Genomic DNA, 24,350 nt, shown 5'->3' with positions numbered 1-24,350 from the left:
GCAGTTCTCTTTCACGTGCGAGGAGCAACGTGATAACAGATACAAGACAAAAAACAGCCCAAACGTCTTTTTCGGTGCTGAGACTTAAACCGTGAAGTGAAGTGTAATTCTTTTGTGGCTAAGTATGTGTGCAATCGAGTTTCGATTGTTTGATTTACCGGCATTTATAACCCAGTAATTCGGCACGTAGACTACTCGGCAAGCAGCAATAGTAGTAGCTTCGGCGCCCCCAAGAAAACCTAAAGGCAAAAATCGGTGACGCCCATTTTGGTGACGTCATCGCTGGGACACGTGTAGCCTGGTGCCTCGCTTGAAGTGCGTAGTTTTTCTCGATAATATTATCTTGTGATGTAGTGTTAGTTTTCAAACGTCACTTTGGCGATCAGAGTGACTTTGGTTTTTCGACTAAATGCAGTATCTTTTGCCGATTTAATTCTTGTCGCATTTAGTTTAGACATTAAAAGCAAGCAAACAAAGAGGCATTTTCCTCTTGTTAAAAGTTTTCTTTTGATAGACTATAGAGAGCTCATTCAAGGCCGCCAGCCTCAGGCCAAAATGAAACGAGTACTGAAACCCAAAAGCGAATGACCCTGTGTGCGTGCGTCTGTGTGAATTTTTATTTTTTTTTTCATTTGATATTGATGCAATGTGGATCCTGGATGTCATCGTTGTTGTTCAATGCTGTTACACTGTTGACTAAAACTGTTTGTGTCTTCTTGACCCACAGGTCTAACACTCAGCGGCTGGTGGTTGTCCAACAATGAGTTTGGAGATTCTCCTGGAAGCCGCTCTATTTGTAGAGCGACAGACCCAAGGTAATTGCTTTGCACAAGTTTAATCTAGTCCCCGTTCCCTCCTAGAAACAAGCAGGATTGCTCATACTGACATCAGTTTGTGCATGCAAAGTCTTTATAATATCAGACTGCTTAGAAGCTCGTGCACCCCCAGTCTTGAATTTCTCGAGCTCTGCAGAGCCAAAGGTTGTGAATCAGTTCCCTATTGTGTTTGGTGTTGGAGGATATGAGCTCATCAATCTTTTGGTTTTCTGGCCTTTGAATCTGTAATTGCCCCCGCCAGGTGCCTCTGTTGGAGCGTGTCTTTTTTATTTTATTTCTTCTTCTTCCCCAACGTCACACTACGGTCATCGAGAATGTCGACATCGATTGTTGACCTCGATCTCTACGAAGTTAGAGCCTGCGCATTGGCATTTTGACGTTGGCAACAGTCCATTCAAAAAAGCTCCTCCTCCTCTTTTATTTTTCCAGGCTCGCCAAGAACAAGCAAGAACGGGTGTCGGGAGTGGGAGAGAGAGAGGTGGGTGAGGAGAGCGATCTATTTGCGCAACTGCGAATCTCGGGGAGAGTGGCGTGCGTGCGCGGGTAACACGCCGAAATAGATCCGAAAAAAGGGTGGCAAAGCCCCGCCCACTTCGGTTCCACAACCCGCACGTGCTAACCAGTGTGTGTGTGTGTGTGTATCCCGCTCGCACTGGGAGGGTGGTGGTGTGCATTGTAGAGCGGATGGGGGAGGTCAAGAGCTAGATAGGAAAGAGAGAGAGTCCGGGAGTGAAAACAAAGTCGTCGCGCACGCAGCCAACGACATGGCTGATTATATAAGAGAGGGGGGAGGGAGGGAGAGCGTGCGGTAACGGGTGGCAAGTGATGATGGTAGGTGGAGGAGGAGGAGGAGAAGGAGGTCGCCACTCACGCCGTAGTGCAGCCGCAACGGATACTGGCTCACCAGTCTACGATCGAAGGTCGGCTAGTGCAGAGAGAGAGAGAGACTCTTTAATATATTATCATTTTATTTGTGTGAGTGTGGCTCCCCGTGTGTGGACGTGTGTGTGTGTGTATGTATGTTTGGGAGTTTGCGCGCGCGCATCTTGTGTGTTACGACGTCATCGCCACGGTGGTGGTGGTGGGGGGCCCCTGTGAGTTATTTTGCAATGCGTTGTGACTGTTGAATGCGACTCGGCAACAATTTTTCCTCCCTCCCAGTGGTCGTCGTTTTGTTTTTGTTTTTGTTTTTTCCTCTGGGGAGCATTGGAAACTACGGGCCGTTTCGAGTTGACTAGCGGATGGTGAATGAATCGACTCATATCCAGTTACAATCGATGGTCATGGGGGTGTTTGCTACGGAGGAGTTGGTGGGTCGTAGCAGCACCATGACTTCGGCACCCAAAAAGAAATGGATCCAACATTACATGCAAGGTATCACGGCCCATTTTTTCCCTCCCCTCCCCTCAGCCATGCAGCAGTGATGCAAGAAGCGGGGCGAAGGGCACTTTGCCTTTCCCCCCCCCTGTGATCTCTTCGTCTTGGGCAATGGGCCAGGGCTGTGGTGGCCAGAGCACAGCCACTTGCCTGTGTGTGTGCGTGAGTCCATTGATCTGAACACGTGAACATCTCACGTGCCATTCCATCACAGGCCTTTTTTTCTGAGATGAAGGCAAATCGGCGGGCGAGAGCAAAATGGGTGTGTGGGTGGTGGTGGTGGTAGTCCAGTGGTGGGGGCCCTACTTGTTTATTTTCTTCTTCTTTTATCCTTTGCCTGCCATATCAGTCTCTTAGCCCGGCCGGGCAATCGACTCTCTGTGTCTCTGCCCTCTTCAAGGCCAGGCTGAGCTCAGGGACGTTTGAGACTTTCCTAGAAGTGTTTCTCTTCGGTTTATCCGGCCCTGGTAGGTGACCGATAAGGACGGAAGGCTCTGGCTGTTGTTGTGTGTGTGTGTGTGTCTGTTGTGTGTTTCTTTTTTATCTTTTGTTGTTGGTTAATTTTTTCTTGGGTTTTCTCAATTAATTTTTGTTGAACATCGTCACAGTTTGTAACGTTTGTGTTTTTTGTGTTCAATTTAGGTGAAGAGCCCAACGGACAGCCGGACCAGACTCTGATCGGTGAAGAAGTCGGCACCAAATTGGTTTACGGTTCGAGCGTATCCAGTGGATTGCGTCGCGACGAGAGCCCGTCGTCGTCATCCGTCATCAACCATGGCGGTTACTCTGCGCTGGACCATCCCACGCACGTCACCAGCGTCATCCAGCGCTCGGGTCCTCCGTCTACTCCGTCGTCTTCCGCTTACGCAGTCAATGGTTCGCGTAATCTCGCCGCGGCTTTCTACTCGTACCAGCAGGCCAGGAGCCGATCGCCGAGTCCGGCAAGGGGCGGAGGCTCCCACTGCAACGGAGGAGTCGCCCCGGCCGCCAATGGTGGGCAACGGACGGCGGCCGCTTCGCCACTACATTCCCATTCCGTTTCCAACGGCAGTTCGGCGGCTTCGTCTCAGCGGTCGTACCAGTCGTCTCCCAAGATGATGCTGGACGCGGAGCCCTACTCGCAGCACGTGCACGCCGGATACCTGAACAGCGTGGCCTCTTCGTCGAACCTTCATCATTCCTCCTCTTCCTCCAACTCTTCGTCAACCCATCCCTCCTACTCCAGGGTGGACGACCTGGCCTCGAGGAGTCACCGACTTGAGGAGGCCTTGCTGCGGGCGAGCCGTAAAAGTCCACCCGTTCCAGCACCAGCCAACGCTCTTCCTGTTGCCACTGCGGCGGCCGTGGCCGTGGCCGTTGCCGCCTCCTCGTCATCGTCGTCGTCGTCCTCGTCGGCCGCCACGGCCCATTTCAATGCCGGCAACAGCGGCAGGACGTCCGCCGACGAGCTCCTCGAATTGAAGAAACGCAGCGGGTAATGACGTCAGTGGGTTTTCACGTTGTTTTGTTGTTGTCCCACTTATCTGGGGGGTAGACACAAAAAAAAGAGAAAAAGATCCTTAGAATTTTGAACCAAAAATAAGGAGAAGGTGAAAGCTAACTGGATGTTGATTTCCAACACACACAGGGCGGGGACGCGCGAAGTTCACAACAAGTTGGAGAAAAATCGGCGGGCTCACTTGCGGGAATGTTTCGAGTTTCTACGGAAACAGCTGCCGGCCATCGACGACAAGAAGCTGTCGAATCTGGGCATCCTCAAGAGCGCCCTGCGCCATATCCAGGTAACCAAAACCAATACCAAAAAAAAAACGCGGGCGTTCATCTCCCTACCCCCCCTTAAAAAAACAGCTGCTAACCAGACCCCTCTCTCTTCAATGTCACACACTCCACACAAGGAGCTGCTGGTGTTTTTTGGGCTTGTTTGGGCGAATGGTGGGTGACGGACACAGCGATCCCGGTCATATCGAGTTTTCTTTTTTTATTAGGTAAAGGGGGGACTCTTTAGACGAACGCACACACATGCGGACCCCGAGTGCGCACATTATCAGGGATAAGCGATCGAACACTTGCATATCAAGTTATTTACGCGTGTCTGATACACACCACTTGGGAAAGTGGTGGTGGTGGTGTCGGGGGAGGGGAGGTTGGGCTTGTATGGATTTTCCTTGTTGTGATGACGAACGCAGAGCCTGGACATCGATCGTTTTCGGTTTAGTTTTGGGGGTTGGCAAGACAGAAAATACGTCGTTTTATTTATTTTTTTGAAGAGCTAATTTTATTTGTTGATATTTATATTTTATTTCAACAATGACCTCGATTGGGTTTTTGAAAAAGCTTGTTGTGTGTGTGTGTGTGTGCATGGCTTCCGTTTTTATTTTTATTTTCTGCTGGCGCAATTCAGTCGACATTGTATGCGACGGATCGTCTTCCGATTGGCTTATCCGGTAGTGCGCAGGCGGTGTCGGGAGAAAGCTTGCAAGGAGCCCCAGTATAGTCACCTGACGACAGTTGCCATGGCAACGGCAGTGCGGAGAGAAAGAGAAGAGAGAAAGAAAAAAAGGCGAGTTAAATGGATTTTCTCAATGTTGATTTGGCAATCGGTTGAAGGCAAGCAGTCTTTTAAGTCGTCTGTATAGGGGGGGGGGGGGAGAGGTGGAGAGTGAGGAGGAAGGGCGATGGCTGTCCTTGATCGCCGGAGCTATGAATAGTCGGCCAGCGCGCTCACCTAGGTGCATCTCGATGGATAATAGGATTGGAGTGAGGAGGTTCGAGGCGGGTAAGCGGGTGGCGGCGGTGGGGAGTGTCGACGCTTTCTGCCGCTCGTATACGTGACGTCTAGCAACAAGCAGCTCAGTAAAGAACCTCCACGCTGCCATGTGTCTTGGCAGCACCGAAAATAATTTTCCCCCCTTACAGCAGCAGCATTGCTGGCTCTCTCCCACAGCTCACGGCTTGGCAACAAGCGAGAGAGACAAAGAAGCTGCCACTCTAAGGCTGTTTGGGCGCAACCGACTAGCACACGCAGAGCTCTCGCAGGGAGAAGGAAAAAAAAACTGCGTGATACAACGGGTGACCGCGCATCCCACTCCTTTTTCCCCTAACAATATGTTGTTGTTTTTTTGTTTTGTTTTTTGACGTCAGCATTCTTCGTCACCTTTGAATCTCTAGGGAGGAGAGCGCCATTGGGAGTTATTTTTTGGGTTGGGGGGTTGGTAGGATTGGACTTGTTTTTGTTTGAACTCCCTTTTTGTTATCTCTCCGTGAATACCTCAGTTCACAGTTGTGGGGGCCATAAGTAGGAGAGCAGCGGGATAGAATAGAGAGAGAGAGAGAGAGAGAGAGAGTTTTTGTGTGATCAACATTGCCCGAATGAGTAGGTTGTCGGGGCGACGTTGCCGCTCGCTTTTTCCTATAGATTTTCCAGTGGGGGGACCAGCAACTGGACGGATATAGCGAAGCCTATCGATCGCCTTCTCGGCCGGGAATGAGACTCTTGCCAGGCTAACAAATGAGAACATGTATAAAAGTTTACCGTCGTTGCTGCCCACCCCCTCACCACAGTCGGTTCAACATGTTTATGTAATCAAATGGGACTCTTATCTGTTGTGCATTTTTCAGTGTGTGGCATGGGCCGGGGCGTGGTTTAGGTTTTCTAGTTTGCCCGTCTGGCCCCGCCGTGGGTCTGCACGTTAGATGTTTCCCTTTCCATTTTGATTGGAGATTGGGTCGATCATGTGACCTTGCCTTTTATCATCCCGAATTGTATTCTCCGTCGAGGGGTGATTATCTAGTCTGGAGAGAAAGTGGCGGTTCGTCGACTTGTTTGTTCCTTCATTTTTCCAGGCCAGCAGCACAGCGGAGCAGAGCAGTAGGCGAGGACCTTGGAACTTGTTTACTGTTGGACCACATTTTCAATATGGGTCCGCCTTTCTCTCTTGGCGTACAAGTGAACCGGTCCCATTCACAATGGCCCTCTCCTTCTCAGCGTTTTGGATAATCTATTTTAGCTTGACTCCCTTTTTCTTACAATCCTAGGGGTCGGTTTATTTGGTGGAATCCATTCCGTCAACAACCCGTTTTCCCCTCGCCGGTCGTTCCGGGGGGCTTCCATTTCGAAATCGAAGAGAGAAAAAAAAAGGGAATGTGATGGGAAAGAATGTAAAGGCCGACTGGGAGAAATCGTCATAGGCGGAAGCGTAATCTTAGTCGATGTGATACAAAACTAAAATAGGAACAAACATGACAGTCACTGCCCACGTGATACAATCTCACATCAACTCCGTAAATAGTCCGGTGGCCGTGTCCTCAATGAACTTTGCCCATCTGTCCGGAATAAATTTCCAAAATTATATTTTTATTTTATATTTTTTTTATGGAATTTTAACATTTCAAAATGGCGACGCCGTACCCGTTGGGAAAAGTTGATCTACGCCAAGAAATAAAGAGCGGGCGAGAGTCGATCAGGTTTCCAAGCCGATCGGGTTTGCGTGTCAGTCTAGTCAGCACCTTGGCGTTCTAGTCACAGACGATCTGGTCAGTTCAAAGGTCTTTTTAATCAGCCATGAAACTTTCGCCGTCCGCCGTCGATGAGAGTTGCCCGGCAGCGACTTATTTTTTCGCGACTTTTTATTTTTCACACAACCAGTCGCGATATAGAGAGAGAGAGATGGACGTGACCTCTTTGGCGCTGTGCCACTAAATATAAAGCCCGCCCGGCTTCCAACCGTGTTGTTTTGTTGCCCCTACACGTTCGCTGTGATTCCCGCCGCGCAGCCTATGCGGATTGATCCGACACTTTTTCTATTTTCTTGTATTTTGAACCTTGGCTCTGATTTGTGTTTTGTCTAGACGTTGAAGAGAAAAGAGCGCGAATATGAGCACACGATGGAGCGGCTGGCGCGGGAGAAAATCGCTGCCCAGCAGCGGTTGGCCGCCCTGCGAAAGGAAGTTCCCAGCATTCCTGGCTACAGCAACGAGGCTGGCTCGCTGGATTTGACTAGCGTCGTCCCCGTCGTCCTCCACAGCCAGCAGGTGCAGATGATCCAGCAGAGTGAGCGCGACTCGCCGTTGACGTTCGCCAACGTCCAGGCCCACACGATCCGCGAGGAGAACCACTACCGGCTCTCGGGCGGGGCCAGCAGCAGCACCCGCACTCGAGACGGAGACCAGGAGAGCAATTCCGGCACGTCGACGGCCTCGGAAGGCGGAGATGCCAGCGATCGCGACCATCTGACGGCGACGCCGACGATGACGACGGAATCCTACCCTCAGCGGCACATTGTCGTCCGGCCTGCCAACTCTGCCGAACAATTACCGGGCGCCGGCCAGGTATTGGTCAACGGTCGGCAGCTGCCCGCTTCTCCCGTCCCCGGCTCACTGAAGCGTCCGCACGCGGTTCTGGCCAACGGCGTCGGACAGGAGGAAGAGATGGGCTCGAACGATCCCGATCACTCGCGGCCGCACATCAAATACGTCCGAGCTTCCACGACCAACACGACGGTGTCGTATGCGACGGCGACGACCGTGTCCCATGCGGCCACTTACGTCACTATGGTGCCCACGACGGCCGGCGGCGTGCTGGAGCTGGCCGGCGTGCCCATCGAGACGAGAGAAGGGGCCGCTTCTATGGCGGCGATGGCTGGTGGCGGAACGGCCCTCTACCACGTACGTCACCCATCGGCCATCGCCTTCGCCACCTCGGCCGGTGGGCACCACGTCCAGCTGGCTACGCCGCAAGTCCTGGCCGCTCACCACGGCGTCCAGCTGCTCACCCACGGCCCATCGCTCAAATTGCTGACGGCCGGACCGACAACCGGTTCCGTACGGGTCATTTCGGCCAGCGACGTCTCTACCTCATTGCAGCCTCTAATGGCTGTCCATACTTCTTCCTCCGTTACGGGTAAATTACTGTTTATTAAATTTGATTGGCCGTTACTGTTCTTAATGTTTTGTTCTCTCCTCTGGTGTCGAGTTTAGGTAGCAAAAGCGGCGAAGAAATCGCTTTGCTGAACGGAACGGCGACGACAACGACATCAGGGACGGTCTTTTGTACTCCGTCTGGCGTAGTGATACCGAGTTTGGTAGCCTTGCCTCCGTCGGAAGTTTCGGCCAGCAGCAGCAGTGGCGGCAGCATGCCGACGAATTACGAGCTGCCGCGAGTGCCCACTTCCATGTCGACTCATTTCAAACATTCGTCCACTATTCCTAATAGTTCTGCAGGTAATTCAAAAGTTCAAAATGACGCCCAGCCGGGCCCGCCATTTCCTCGTTTACTAAAGACAATATTTTTTGTCCGTCCATTTTTATTGTCTGTTGTCTGTCTGGGCGCCCGCAGTATTGAGTTTACCCAACGGGTTGCTGAAGGCTACCGTTAATCGATCGTTGCAACCGGTGACGACGACAGGTAACGAAACAAAAAAAATCTAAAGTTTAAAAATTGAGGTCGTCCCCCTGCTGTTGGAAACACACGTGGGGGTTTTTTCTCTCTTTTTTATCATTGCACCTCTGAATTATTATTGCCCATAGGTGTGACTCACGTCATGACGCCGATAGCCGTCACGCGGTCTCTACCTCTGGTCACCAACATGGCCGTCGTGGGTCAATCAACTAAACACGTTGCCCACATTCTGACCAATTCATCCCTGGACAAGGTGACTGACTCGAATTGCGTAGTTTTATTTTGGACATTTTAAATTGTGTTTTTTTGAAAATTTGATCAAGATGGGACTGCTGAAATCCGGATCTATACCCATTATTGGCGGGCAGTATTTGACTCCGGCGTCCGGCAGGCAGCTTATGAAGCCTGTCGTGGTGGTGGCCGCACCTCCGTCGACTTCGCCCACTACGACGCAAGTCGTCGTGACGCCTCGTGACGGATCGGCCGCCGCTGCCACCACTCGTCCATCCACCCCTCAGACAAAGTACCCTCCGACGTAGGAAACGATTCAATCCCCTTCAACCCCTCCCCCTATAACTTCCCCCCCCCCCCCCTCACCCTCACAATTTTTCAATCAAGTTTTTTTTTTCGCCTTTTTGTTCGTCTTGAGACGGGCGCGTGGAGGAGCACACCAACTCGAGTACAAGCCATAGATTTAATTAACATACAAATTATGAATAAACTAAAAAAAAATTTTCAAATTCACCTTTTTCTTTTTCTCTCTCCCCTTCCTTAGCCAATCGTATCCGCCGATGACTTGTGTTGTCTCTCGATCGTCCAACACAAACATGCACACACAGTGTCTATTTCGCTGAGAGGTTGATTATCCCCCCCCCCCCAGACCCATTTATATTGTCCAAAATTTTTTTTTCTGATTCATTCGTTGTGACTGTGTGTGTGTGTGTGTTTGTTTGTTTGTTTGTTTGAGAGATACGTGCTCACACTGTATCTCTTTTTCTCTCTCTCTCTAGGGTGGACATCTTGATTTTTTTCCTCCCAAATAATTTTTTTTTCTCTATCTCTTTCCTTTTAAATAGCATGTTCTGCTTTTGTTGAAACTTCTTTTAACATTTTTTTTTGTGTCTGACCCCCCTATTGAGTTTTTCTTATTTTTCTTTTTGGCTAAAAGGTTAACCCTGTGTGTGTTCGGCGCAGAGAATAAAAAAAATTCTATGATTGCAAATCAATCGCAAAAGAAAAAAAGAAAAACGACAAACAAAATAATTTTTAAAAAAGAAGATGATCATCCCCCCTTTTTTGTGCTTTTCCCAAACGGAAAAATTCAATTGAAAACCCAAGTCCTGTGATTTTTCGACAAGTCTATCTCTCTCTGCCGACTCGATCGCACATTCGATTGTGTTCCAAAGGAAAGAAAACAAAAATCAATTTGACATTTCTTGGTCAACCGACGACTTGAGACGACATCCGGAGAAAAAACGACGGATCACATTGGACCTTTGATTAGACACAATTTATACATACAAAAGAAAAAGGAAAAACTTGTTGGACGAATGGGAATATGTTTCCGTTGTTATTGAGGATCGAGTTGTACATATAGAAAACGAGCCCTTGTGTTATTTTTCTCTTTGTCTAACCTCACATTCAATTTCTTTCAACTTTAATCCTCAGTGTCATTTTTCTTTTTCATCATGGCGTTATTCGCAAATTTGTATTTGATAGGCAAATTGCAGCCTATCACCTCTCCCTCCCTCAACTAGTGCAGAATTTTTCTCTCCCGAATTCCCTCTTCCCCCCATCTTTTTTTTAATGGCCGTTGTTTGTTTCTCTATTGTGGTTGAGTGTATTTCGTTTGTTGTTAGACATGTAAATACAATCAGTAATGTATTGCCGCCATCTTTTTGTGACCAATCCCTTCTTTTTTTTCTCAATCGACAAACCAGCCGACCAGTTCGTGATCATCAGTTGAATGAAGAATTTGAATGACGTTTTAGCCGCCTAGCGTGTGATCTACTTGTTTTTTTTTTTTCCCTGCTGTTTCGTAATTCTGCGGCTTGGACGGGCGTAAAACCACGTAAAATCACAAACGTCATTTGCTTTTTTTCTTTGTAATATCCCGAAAATGGCTAGAAGAATTTAATTCAACGTCCGTTGTTTCTCTTTTTTTTTTTTTAAATTATTTCGTAGAAAGACGGGAGAGATTCTGTTCGGCCGCCAGTTTTCTATTTTGTATACGACAATGAACAATGGAGCGGGGCGTTTTTTAAAAAAGCTAGGCAATCGCGGCCTTGGCCATCTCTTTTATTTGGCCGGGGCAATCATAGTTATTAGTTGTCGTTTCGACGAGAAATTACACAAGTGGATCCGCATTTTAAATTTGTTTCGCTTCTAAGGAAAAAAAATAGTGGCTCACGTGTTGTTATTGTTTTTTTTTGTTTTTTTTTTTAATGGTGAAGGAGGACTGCGAGTAGACCGGTAGATGTCAGTTGGGGGCAGCTGGAATCCGAAATCTCTTCTGGCGGATAACGTCGCCACTCCTTTAATTACCGTATTTTTTATTTTTTTAAAAAATCAATCGAAGTGTGTGTTTTTCTAGTTTAAAGTTCGAATAAGCGCCTCCCATTTCAAAACTGGGTCTCAGCCATTTTTGATGGGCGGTGCTTAATTTCTGATCAATTTGTAGACGACGCTCACCAAAATCACCCTTTTCGTATTTCCCCTTAAGGCCCTAAGGGCGAAAGAGGGTTGTATTCAGCCGTAGGCAGTACGAAAAGGGCTTCCACAAAGAACTTGAAGTATTCTTGTGGGCTGTCATTACTTTTGTCATTAGTTTCCGGACCTAAAAAAGATTGGTCAGACGAGTAGACTCATTGATATATTTTAAAATTCTATACTTTACTCTAGACAAGTGACGCAAATACGAGTCCATTGTGGGTTCAACTTCAGACACCTAAAAAGGATTTTTATAATAAATTAAATTCATATAAATTACCTAGGTAAGTTATTCTAACATTGAAAAACTTACTTATAACATTCCCATTGTTCTTCAGTAGATTGATCCATTTTAATCCGTATAATCCGGTTTGACAAAGAAATTTAGTGTATGGAGAGAATACGAATGGTGCTAGAAGTAGCTAGTGCATGACGCGTGGTTTGCGAATGCACTTTCGTACGCAGCCCCCTAGTGGGACTAAAAATGTTTCAAAGTCTTTTTATTAAAAATGTTCTGACAGGTGCACCACTCAACGCCCACATAGCACTCAGCAGCTTGACCCCAGCGATTGCTCCTTCATGATATCCTTCGTGGTTGTTGCCACCGCTGCTTCTATTATCGTCTAATTTTCTCCATAGTCGTCGAATCCCATAAAACAGGAGAGGCCTACCAGGTTTGTTGGTTTCATTCTCTTATTCCAACGTATTAGGACAGTTGCATTTTTTGGCCCTGCATCTGCGATGATGGTCCGTTAGTCTGGAGTTCGAATGCTCACAATGACCCGTGCTCCCGTACCTGGATCTCTCGGCGTCAATCGCTCTTTGGCGTCAACGACGACCACAGCACGACGACCGCCACAACAAATTTCATCCGACAGTCACCACCATTTCCAGGACGGCTTCTAAAAAGGAGAAGTAAAACTAATTTAGTCGTCGATCCACTCACGGATGAGTCTTCATTAGTTGAGAGTTTGTATAGAAGTTAAAAGTAATTACGCTCAATCTCATTAGGCCATTTAGAGCCGAGTCCAAGCGAAAGCTCAAACAGTGACGTGGAGGTGACCAAAGATTTGAAAATTTCGCATGGAAATTCTTTGTTGATGCGGTCGCTACTGGATCTCACATCCCCCACCTTCCGCGATCGGTTTCTACCCTGATTGCTTTTTCAGTGACGATGACTCGGGGAAATTGCGACGGCCAGCAAAAGCGTGCGGAACCGTGCGAGCTGTCGTCCAATAACTAACCAGCAGACTGTGGCCGCCGCTGTCTGCACAAACAATCCTTATCGAGAACCGAAGAAACCAAGCGAGGTCATCAAATTGGGGCTCAAATGAGAAAAGAGCGAATGCAATTACGTTGCCTTTGTCAATTAGCCGGCAACGAAATCCTGACCTCGTCGAGATTGGCTCCTACAGCCATGGCATCAACTTCTCTTTCCAACAGCGGTGGAAAAAGTCCCGCTCTGGATATGCGGATGGAAGCGAGGAGAGAGAGGAGACGAACAGCGGGAGGATCTTCGCTCCATCGAAGAAATTGAATCCGATTCTTCCTTTGATTGAAATTGAAATTGAATCCGAATCCGTTCAGCTTTTTCGGTGATAGGCCAAAGCGCTATTTCATTTGGATCAGAAGACCAAATTTCGAGAAAGGAGTAAGAGTCAAACTCGATATTTTTTGGTTGTAAACCAATTTTTTTTTTCATAAACTCATAACAACTTGTTTATGTAATAAACAAAAAAATAATGTTACACATCGGAAAAGGAGTTCTGATGTGTAACATTTTTATTAGAAAGAACGAAAAGAAAATTAATATTGGGAAAACAGATATGAAGGGAGGCAGACAAAGAAGAAGAGATTTCTTACACGAACGACAGACAAATAGTACAACAAAAGTTAGCTACCAGCTTACTCCAGCAGTAGCCTCAAACAGAGAATTCTGTCAGTTACCACCTAAAACATCTGCCAACTGATTGCCAACTCATCTATCAATGTTGGAACCACAACATTGATGTAAGTTTAATACTCTTTTCCGTTGTGAAACATTACAAAGAATGAAAAAAATTGGGAAAAATAGACAAAATGGGAAACATTCAAGGCAGAGGAGATTTTAAAAACAAACAAAGGGGATGTAAAGATTTTTTATGTATATTTGAAAAAGAACGGCCGTTTTGTAATTTCAATTTTAACGAACGTCATCTTAGCTGTTCGATTCATCTTCTGAATCTACAAAAAAATTGTAATGGAAAATTAATTTGTGTTCCAACAGTTACATAATAAGTGTTGCACTTGGCAGGGTGGATCCAAGAGGGAAAATAAGAAAGAGAGGAGACAAGAAAAAACATTTTTGATAATTTCTGACTTTTTTCATGGGAATCGTCATCATTTGTCGTCTTCGTCATCTAAAAATAACAAAAAGAAACAAGATGAAATGCTGTTTCTCATTTTTTTACTCACACTAAAATCCTCAGTGGCCGATATCTCTTCGGAGTCAGAACTTTGATCTGCGAAATCACACTCTCCCAGGTCATCATTACAGTACCTTATTGCTTCCTCTGAGTCTGTTTCCTCAGAAACCTGAGCTGATCCCTATTATATCCAAGTTTTTTAAGAGGTTCATTATAAAAAAAAGTTTATTATTATAATATTTATGCAAATATTTTTTTCTATTTGGCCTACATTCTATTACAAGAACATTCATACCTTTGTCAGGTTTGAGGTGACATTAATAAAATAATATGGGGTCTTAAAAGATAAGGTGAGTGGGATTTCCACTTATTTGTTGTAATTTACTTATGACTTGCAGGGCCAGACGGTTATTAGTTTTCAGATCAAGTGTTCAGGCTCCAAGTCGCTAGATGCCGAGTCAATGTTCTCCCTGGGCTTGATTGGTGCCAAGGTCTTAGCTAGTGGGGATGATGGTTGGGGTGGCACTTCCTGGGATGAGCTGCAGATGCTTGGGCCGAAGTAACGACCGGAATTGAATAGCTTGATCCTTAAAAAGCATATCTTCACTGTTCTCAAAGAGAAGTTTCGACGTAACAAGTTTTTCAAGTTTACAGACTTGGATCCGTGAGTTGTCCCCTTGTCTCTTTCTGACTTACTGAGACTCTTTCGCCGAGTAGATTGTATAGCGGCTTAATCACTTACAGGTTTGTTTTTCATTACAATGATGAAGCCGATGATAAAAAGGGATAATAAAAGCAAGAAAAAATATTAAAACAGCATAAGGTTAAAACCAAGCAAAAATGTGAAAAAAGGTTTAAAGATAAATAATAAAGTTAATTTTTAGAAAACTACGAAATTTACAGAAGTAACCGAATTGAATCGCGTGCTATGAAGGAAGATAAAGAGTATTAGCAATATTGACAGCAAGATGGATAAATATTTGAAAAGGAGTGCAGCACAGCTGCTCATGTATTGCAAACAAATAGCGCCATATTTATTTATTATTATTTCGACTAGAAATTTCTCTAATCCACGGAAGTTCTTTTTCAGTTTTAGTGACTGCCAATTTTACAAATCAGGGAAAAATTTTGCCCTACTATCAAAATTTGATGCACTTCCAAATAATAAAATGAAAAACGTGTTCGAGCTTGCTGCTTATAGTATAGCTCCCTTCATAATATTCCTAATGGATTTGACTTTCCTTAATTTTCAGTTCGCTGCATTTGTTGAATTGTTTTCCAAAGGAAATTTTTTCAGTTATGTATTATTTTGACATGAATTCGTCATATATTTCGGGCAGCTTCAGGTCAAGTTTGTAACTAAACTCCATCAACAAAGTTAAAATGTTAAACGTTCTAAAATTCCAGGATGGGTTTATGTTTATTCAATCAACCGTTTATTTATCTCCTGCAATTTTTTGTATTTTAAGAAAGAATATTTTTGCTTTAATTTTTATTCATAATTCAATAAACCTTATTTTGATTTTACCATTCCCCCCAAATAAAGATGACAATAGATATATTTTTTAAGAAATGGAAACCGTTTGGTCAAGCAGGTAAGTAATATATTACAATTAAAGGTGAAAATCCCACTTAATGTGCGATTCCTGCACCTCATATTAAGAAAATTTCACATCTGACCGTCCCACAGAAGAATGTGAGGAATGAGCTAATAAATATATTAATATATTAATAAACAAATTATTAGTATCTCAGGATGACAATGTGGAATTTGACTACCGCGAGGAATCTTTTGAGTCCAAAGAGGAATCTAATTTGGAGAAATTTTTCACTGAGGAGGATTCTCATTAAGAAGAGGATCTTGGAGAGGTTATCATCCTAAAAAAGGTTAATTATTCTGTATCCTATTGTCCCCTAGCTTCTCAACCTCCAGATCATTGGAGGGTTTCCTTTTATTCAAAAGTACCTGCAAGATAGGTTTGTGATGAGTAGATGTTGGGACAGGATTCGCAGGAAACATTAGCAGACATACGGGCTGTTGGGAATGTAAACGCATCCACTTGTTTTAAATATATTGAGCATTCAACCAGTGAAGGATTTTGTTATTTTCGGATAATTTCCAAGTGAATTTTTCAGGGTAACTTCCATTATTAAAATTTTTGAACGAACCTTTATTTGCAATAAAATTGAACATTTTTTTTCATTCTAAAAAGTGTTCTATTTGGTTTCACCATTGTTAGTGGTAGAATAAATATTTTCGTAGGCAAATACACACACATTAAAAAACGCAATTGTGGCAACGGTTACTCTTTTCCTTGTCATTCAAATCATCCAGAATGAATGTTTTAAGTAATGGTGAAATGGAAACCTCAAGATCGCCGTCTTTTCGATAGAAGATCGTAGCTTAGGAGGAATATTGGCCGGCTTTGTGCAGCAGAATGGACAGGAAAAATAGGTCTTATAGGACCACTTAGATCTGAAGAAGATAATCCACGTAGATATGAAGGTTGTTTATCCATAGTCTTCTCCATGTCAACTGCTTCGTGTTAGGTTTTTGTTGGTACACAAAATCCATGTTGAATTAGGTCCTTCACCAGAAGCTGATGGTTTAGAACAAGCAACCCAACTCTGAAAATACATCACAAACAAATTAAATGAATAATTTTTTAAACAAATGACTAAACCTTACATTTGATGTTCACCATGCATGTCAATGGGGAAGGCTACCTTTGATTTTACAGATATATTTTCAATATAAATAGTGGCAAAGGGACTCAAAAGATAGTTACGAGATACAGATAACCGGGGCTTAATTAAATCAGCATGACACGAGCAAGAATAAATGGGCTAGCAAGAGATGGATTGTCTGGAGACTGATTTCTCCAAAATTTCAGATGTGGACCAATACGATTGCCAATAAAATGTATAGTTGCTATTGATTTTATAAAAAGTTATACACAAAATTACACAAAAGTTCCGTTACAGAGAATTGCAGAAGACAAAAGAAAACTTATAACAGTTATCTTAAATTGTGACAAAAATGTCAAAACTTACCATTTCGTGGGATCTATAGAAAAAGATCATTAAAAAAATTGATTAGCTTTCCTACGTGTTTTCCACACAGGAGAAAAAAGGTTTTAATAATTTTTTAAATATGTGTAACACTTGTGTAACTGTTGCTAACCGTTTTATGTACTCTTACTTGGAGAATATTATTATGTACTGACAATCACGTGCACATCACGTAATAGCTTTTGTTTTTATTCACATTAGCCACCTCAAAATATTCTGCAGAATAAAAGCGAGTCTTTCCAAAGAATCCACAGAGAGAACTCATCTATCAAAATCTGTACCGATATCTCTCTACAATACACAGATCCTCTCTCACTAGTGTATACTCATTTACACTTGTAACACGACAAATGTAAAAATTTAAAATCAAAATTACCATTGGGTAATAGGGGAAAAATAGAAAATAATTATTAATTTTAAGATTAAGATGGCGAAGTCATTGCGTTGGATTCGGCAAGAGGTCTTGTACCTGGTAAAAAAATAACTTACGTAACGAAATGCTTACGTGGACGTTTGTTTTCTTGCTAGACGAAGTCAAGCTATTCGATTAAAGTTGTATGGAATAAACTCGGCATTTCTGCATCTCCAAAGGCATTAAAATTAAAATTGTCAGCAATCTTCTTCATTTTTTTCTTTTTGAATTGAGATTTAAAAATCTCTTTTTATGTAGCTGAAGCTTTAATGCCCGATTTTGCTGAAGTATATCTCAAGATAACTTCCAGAAATACGTCATTTCTTTTCATTGAAAGATATTTTGTCCTTCGCGGCCTTCGTAGTGGTGTTCTATGACAAAAAAACACTTCTTTCTATACCATACTATAAAGAAAGAAGTAAGAAGTAAGACAAACAGTAACATGGATACATATATTTGAAAAAGATTGCAGCACAGGCTGCATAGGTATATTTTAAAGAAATTATATGTCATTATTTCAAAACTAGTTGTTATTTTAAATGGAAATTACTAAATCAACAAACTTCCTTCTACAACAAAAATGGGAATTTTTACATCCACGAAACAAGCTTTCTTCTACAACAATTCCATACACTTCAAAATTCAGTAAAATAAAAGGCAATTTTCAGAGAAAAATTGCCCTTTTACACTCGTCAGAAGCAAAAAGCGAAAAAAGCAAAAACAACGAGCTGATTGAAACACTTTTTTACAATTGATATTTTCAGATACTTCACCATTCATTTAAATGACCTGACAAGTGATTTGAATTCCACCTGTTACACAAATTGTAACAAGTAACCCATGCCGTCTGGTATTAAGCCGTGAGTGTGGAGTTTCGGTTTCCTGCCAATAGAAGTTTGCCCAGTTTGAGGCGGAATTCTTTTGTCAGTGAGAACTCTCCTGGAATTTTCCAGCCTAAAAGAATCAGCGCAACTGTTTCTACCATGGCCTCCTGATCAATGAAGCCGTTAATGGGTAGGGGAGACTGGAGTAAAACGGGACGGTTTTTGTTTCCCCCCTATATCTCCCAAACTAATTATTGAATTTCTTTAAAATTTTGTTTTTATGTATTCCATATTGTAATGAACCCCCCATATTTTTTATATAATTTTATAATGAACCATTTCCCCATAAAATACCTTTAAAGTTTCCTCAGATTTGTGGGAGGGGCCTATTTTGGGGGGTAATTGAGGACACTGGGGTGGGTGATGAGGGACGTCCTCCGTTTTCGCCTTAAAATTCACCAATAAAATTAAAAAAAATTGAAAAAGTGTTCCACTGCATATACTCTTTGAGTTTATAAATGTTTCAAATTGATTATTGTGTTAATGAACCTTTTTTCTTATAAATACAAAAACCCTTATGGAGCAGTAGGACATCCTGCGTTGCTAGGTAACGAAATCGAGCCTCTTAAAAATGCTGTACGCTGATTGGTCCGTAACTGTCCCAAATTAGCCAAAAACAGCTGTCCCGATTTCCCGGTTTAGACACTTTTTTTTTAAAGTTCATACTGTCTAAACTAATCGATCTAAAATTATAATTTCTGTTTTAAACGATCAAGAAATGAATCAGCTTCATTTCCATATTAAATTTACATGCCATTAGCGTTTATTTGTTTCTTCAAACATAAAATGGCGGAGACAAAAATTTCTAAAAAAAAACCGTTTTTTTTGTTTTGTCAATAACTCATGCAGTTATTGACAAAAACCAACCAAATTTCATGCCAAATTAGATTATACAGATTTACATAACATACTAAAAATTTTTACAGTTTTATTAACATCTACTATTTTTCCCCCCACTGTCCCTTTTGACCCGGTGTCCCGTTTTACTCCAGTCTCCCCTACTTGCTCCGTCCCATCGTCACTGGTGTTTTGATCGTCAATTAGAGGAGCCCAGGAAACTAGGGTTGGTTTGGCTAATACGTTCGAACAAGGACTACTAACACCTTCTTCTCGGCTAATTTGCACAGGTAAAATGTGATTAGCGTTCAAGGTCGGAAAACATGTTCTTCTAGTCTCTTCCACCTGAATAAGCCGCTCTGCCCTTAGTTTAAGAAAACCAACTGACGAAGCAAATTTCAAATCATGCTTTTTAAGCACTTAAAAACTAAACAGTTTATCATTTAACATCTTCTTTCCACCTATTACATCGTTCAACGAAAGAAAATATTATAAAAAAGACTTATGTCCAATTCCAATTAAAAACCAAATATGTTGATGATCTTCTGGTGATTATACTAATTCCTTGTCTTTGTTAAATGTGACCAGCATGATCATAGAATATATTGATAGTGATATTGATAATATACATTAAAAACTAATTTAATTGATTTTTATAAGGGTGAATAGAGTAGATATGAGTTCATTGTGTTGGATACTTGTATTTGGCCTTACCACTTGTCCCTAATTAAAATAAAAACCTTTCCTTCGTGACGTGGATGTTTCTTTTCTTGTTAGAGGAACGCAAAAGGCTGTTTTACTAATGTTGAATGCCATAATTCATCCTTCTCTAGAGGTAGAAAAAATGTCATCAATTCTTCACTGTAATTTTGTTAATTTTTTTTATCGAAAACATTTCTTTGTTAGGGTTCTTCTTTTTCAGTTACATTTTTTTGTTTTACTTGACTGTTTTGCTAAATTTTGTGTTAGTTTAAAGTTTTTATTTTTCTTGTTTAGTAATAATTAGTCTTTTTTTAAAATATACTTTTGGTAATATCTTGATTAGAAAGTTTGGTTGTTGGTAAGAATTTTGACAATCATTATGCATTTGAATTTTCTGACGCTTTTTTATAAGAGAATAAAATCCCAATGAAAATTTATGATAGCGTAAGTATTGAAGCTTACAACGCTAAACATTTATGAATCAGTTGGATCCTAAATGGGTATTTAAGTTTGTTTTCATTACGTGTTCCAACTATGAGCAACACAAAAAAAAGCAACAGCTAGATGCGAGGCCATAATAATGTACGGCAGCAATTTAAGTTTGGATTTCACGCAATTTTTATTCCTGTTCTGGGAAAAATTGAATTATACTGCAAAAATTTTGCAAGGCACACTTAACCATACCATATTTAAGAATCTTATCAATAAGCTGTATCACCGAAAAGAGCGAGTTTTTTCCTGCTAATCCCAGCCCTTTATCAATTTGTCTGCTTTGTCGATGGGAGGTCGATCCCACTTTTACTAGAAAGGAAATCCATATCAAATGTGTGTACTCCATGAAGAACAAGGGCATAAATATGAAGCCAGCAATGTTAGGCTTGCCTTCCAATGTTTGGTCAGCGCCAAAGGATATACTAATATCTCTAAGCAACAAACCGTACAGCGTCGTCATCGTTGTAACTGACGAGAAAGTAGAAATTGTATACTTATTTGTGCAGCTGGCTCAGCAAAATAATTTCCATCAGAAGTGAGATTTATTATTTAATAAGTATAATGATTTTTCTTTTTAATTGCAATTATGTAATCTTCGAGTACGGGGGAGTTTAAAAATTGGACAGCACTTATAGGTTATAACGTTGGAGAGATCTGTCCTTGCCATTTTCGTCGTCGCTGTAGACAAAATTTGAGTTGGGCAACTCTTATCATATTTTGGGTAAGAGACGAGACCACAGAAGGCATTGTGGTGGGACTTCTGAATTTTTGCTACGTTAGCATTTTTCTTATAAATAATGCCTTCCATTCCATTTAAATTTTTTAAAATTATATTTTGATCAGAATAACCACAATAGCATTACTGATATTCATCCTAACAAGGATTGTGTCAAAGTTTAAGCCACTATATTATCCATTTGCTGTGCACGGCTGTGCAATTTTTATTTTCAGAAATCCGTGGACAACAGAATAAGGAATACAGATCTATCTAAAGGGGTAAAGAAGGAGATTTATGAATTATTCAAGGAGGCACGTTACTCAGACTCAGAAGAAAAGTTTGTCGAGAAACAGAAATATCTTTTTGGAGGCAGTCCATTGTACGAATCAATTTTCACACGTGCATCCTTTTTTAATCTCTTTCTTGTTTATGAGTATTTATGGAAACTCTATTTAGAAGTGAAAAAGTCGTAACGGAAAAAGGAAGTAAAAAGGAAAGAAATGCAGTATAAGTGTTGATACCAAATATAATTACATGTCAAGACCCATCATGTTTTTTACGAGGGGGAACAACGGATGTATTGATCGTGATCCATAAATTGTAGTAATTATTTTTTTTGCGAAATAGCAAACCCTGGAGAAGTTCGGGCACCTTAAGGTGGGAATTTGGCAAGGGAGAGGACAGCGCCCCAGGTTTATCGTTAAAAGGATCGAGTGGAAAGCTAAGTAAAGTTTTCCAGTCTAGAATTTACGAGGGATATTCCAGTTTGTTATTATAGGGGAATACAAAGGGAATAAATCATGGATGTGAGATACCAATATGTACATACAGAAGTAACCATGATAACACTAATTGGTGGGATTGTGTTTGATTTTTTACACCCAAGTAAAAGGGAAACACTGAAAAGAGAGTAGCTAACCCGAAAAATAGTGGGTCCACAAATAGAAAAAAACTTTCTTACTTTCAATCTTCTTCTTAGAACCTTTTATAACCCAGAAAAACACACGAAAATTGAACACAGAAATAACTTAGAAAGGTAAATGGAAAAAATTTGATTTGGTTTGTAAATATTTGTAAACAGATTGTTCAAAACAAAGTAATGACAGGTTGTAGAACCACCACAGTAAAATCTCAATGTGTTTTTAAAGATAACTAAGCAAGAGTAATTGCTGGAACGCAAGGGATCTGACACCTAGAGTTAGGTTTGTTTAATGGAAAAAAGTCATGGTAAACATACTTAAAAGAAGAACTTTTTTAAAAAGATAAAATACTGTTTGGAAAAGTCTAATTCGTTCGTCAAGAGTTAAGCTGGTGGACGTGTGTGTATCCTTTTTGAAGCAGAAGTTAAAAAATCTTCTCCTCTGATCAAAAAAGAGACAGCAAAATTCTTAAAAAAGAGACGTATTGAGTTTTTCAACATTTTGAAACATCTTCAAAAGAAGAAGAGGAACGTGGTAAATAAGGATATAAATTTACAGATTGATTTCGCAAAATTACGAAAAGAAAAGGGCAACGCACCCTTTTCCAATCACCTCCCGGAGAATCCTGATTAAGGCACAGTGAGGCACCGAACAGCTCACACATCATCATAATCTATATTGGCAAAACGTTTCGAAAAAGTCGTGCGGGAAAGACAAATGTTTGCGTTTTCAACGTGTTTTCTAGCGGCGTCATCTTTCATGCCTGTTCGGATAATGTTGAGAAGATCCAATGTAATATCAGCATCTTCTTACTCCAAAATACTAAAATAAGTGAATAACTTTTCTATTCTTTCAACTCTTTCTACAACTGCAAATTCAGGCTTGGCTGGCACTTGGCCAATGAATGCTGATATAGTGAGTTATCTACTACTTCATAATTTGTATTTCAATTTTTGATATAGGACCGTCATCAACCAACCTTAATCGCATTTTTATTGAAAATAAGAGAGGAAGCTGATAAAAAAATTTGACAGCCAATCTTCTTTCACAGAAACAAGCTTTGAGAAAATCGAGTCGAAATGCTGAATGTAAACAGCACGCAATTTCTGAGCTTTGGGCTTTCTTCAATCGTAATGATCATCCCATTTTATCCAAAATATTGCTGAAAGAATTTGGCAACATCACTTAAGAACTCTAAAGTTCAGTTATAGCTATGTAAAGTAGGTAACGTTTTTCGTTTCCCGGGATGGGTTCAGGGATAGGAAGGATTTAGTGTTTGTTTAAGGTGCCACAACCATGTTGAAAGGTGGACCAGAGCAGGAATGTTCATTTTAAGCTGTCTGATTGTTTTTTTTATTGCATATTGAATTTTATCAATCTAAATATTCCAAGAGACATAAAAATAACCACAAGAAGAGTTTTATGCGGTAAAAAAGTAATTCAATTGTCCCAATAGCCAAAGATATCATCGGTTTCTGTATTCTCGAGAATCGATTACACGATGAAGTTAAAGAACTCTTGCAAACCATTACGTTAACGAATTCAGATGTTGTAATTTTCGTTTGCAGAAATTTTGAATGCTGTATAAGCAACGCCGAGTCATAGTTAAAAAAGAGGTTAGCTATGAGAAAAGCTTGCCGGATGTGATCTACCCTCACATATTCGATTTTTTCCTTCTATCCCCTTGGTTGAAACGTAGTGAAGCATGAAAAAAACGCCCTTATGATAAGGATTAAACCAGATTATAAAGAAAAAGTTCATGTAAATTTCTTACCATTTGAAGAATACGACAAAATTAAAATTTCGTAATCAACAGGATTCTGATACGATTTTTTGAAGTTGACAAAAATTGTTTTCTATTCCATGAACTCTACATTTAATTTTGTATTAAAAGTAAAATGAAATCATAAGCAGGGCGAATAAACAAATAAGGAATCGATTGACTTTTAAAAATTATAATTGAAGTGAAGAATAGAGCAGAGTCTGGGAAATAAGTGAAAACAAAATATCAAAATTTTTTCTGCTTTTTTTGGAAACAGAGATTGGTGCAAAATGAAATCAAGAAATTCATGAGACTTAAACTTTCATCGCGGTGTTATCTAATTGAAGAAGAGGACAACAAATTGACCACGAAGAAGATCATTAGAAAGAAGAATTGACAGACCGTCGTATTCCTGAATTTGGAAAAAAATAACATACATTTGTTATCACATTAAGTACTTAAAAACTAACATATTTAACCGTAACAAACTGATTCGAGCTAATACCCAAGTTTATAAAAATTACTTATTTTCTTATGTAACCGGTTAGTCTTATCTTCTTTGTTTCTTGATATGAAAAAAGTAATAATCTACCATATTGTGGGGCTCTTCTCAATATGTATGAAACAAAAAGGGAATTCTATGTCAAGATATGTGAGCTCCTTTCTCGGACATTTCCGAAAATCAACTTGAAATTTGTTGAAATTTGCAGATAAAAATTAAAGTGTTGTATTACAGCACTATCATTTCTCGGCATTTTAATGAAAGGACTTTTCCACAATGTTTCGAATAATTTTAATTTAATTCGAATAATTTTTAAACGTATAAG

The 24,350-nt window shown here is 41.4% G+C and overlaps 1 protein-coding gene across 2 annotated transcripts; it reads left to right on the top strand.

The window, feature by feature from the left end:
- The first annotated feature begins 543 nt into the window (after positions 1-543).
- LOC124209761 lies at positions 544-10,503 on the top strand. Of its 2 annotated transcripts, XM_046607921.1 has the most exons (9): positions 544-594; positions 728-815; positions 2,856-3,687; positions 3,841-3,994; positions 7,062-8,112; positions 8,190-8,432; positions 8,548-8,616; positions 8,739-8,863; positions 8,934-10,503. In XM_046607921.1, the coding sequence occupies exons 2-9, from the start codon at positions 761-763 to the stop codon at positions 9,147-9,149; spliced, it is 2,745 nt and encodes a 914-aa protein (XP_046463877.1). In that variant the 5' UTR covers positions 544-594; positions 728-760; the 3' UTR covers positions 9,150-10,503. The 2 variants fall into 2 exon arrangements, with proteins under 2 accessions (XP_046463877.1, XP_046463876.1); XM_046607920.1 differs by lacking the exons at positions 544-594; positions 728-815 and adding an exon at positions 1,626-2,210.
- The last annotated feature ends 13,847 nt before the right edge of the window (positions 10,504-24,350 follow it).

The sequence above is a fragment of the Daphnia pulex genome, chromosome 12, assembly GCF_021134715.1.
Source record: "Daphnia pulex isolate KAP4 chromosome 12, ASM2113471v1".
Classification (NCBI taxonomy): Eukaryota; Metazoa; Arthropoda; class Branchiopoda; order Diplostraca; family Daphniidae; genus Daphnia; species Daphnia pulex.
Note: the sequence above shows the minus strand (reverse complement) of the source record. Positions and strands in the feature narration are given on the sequence as shown.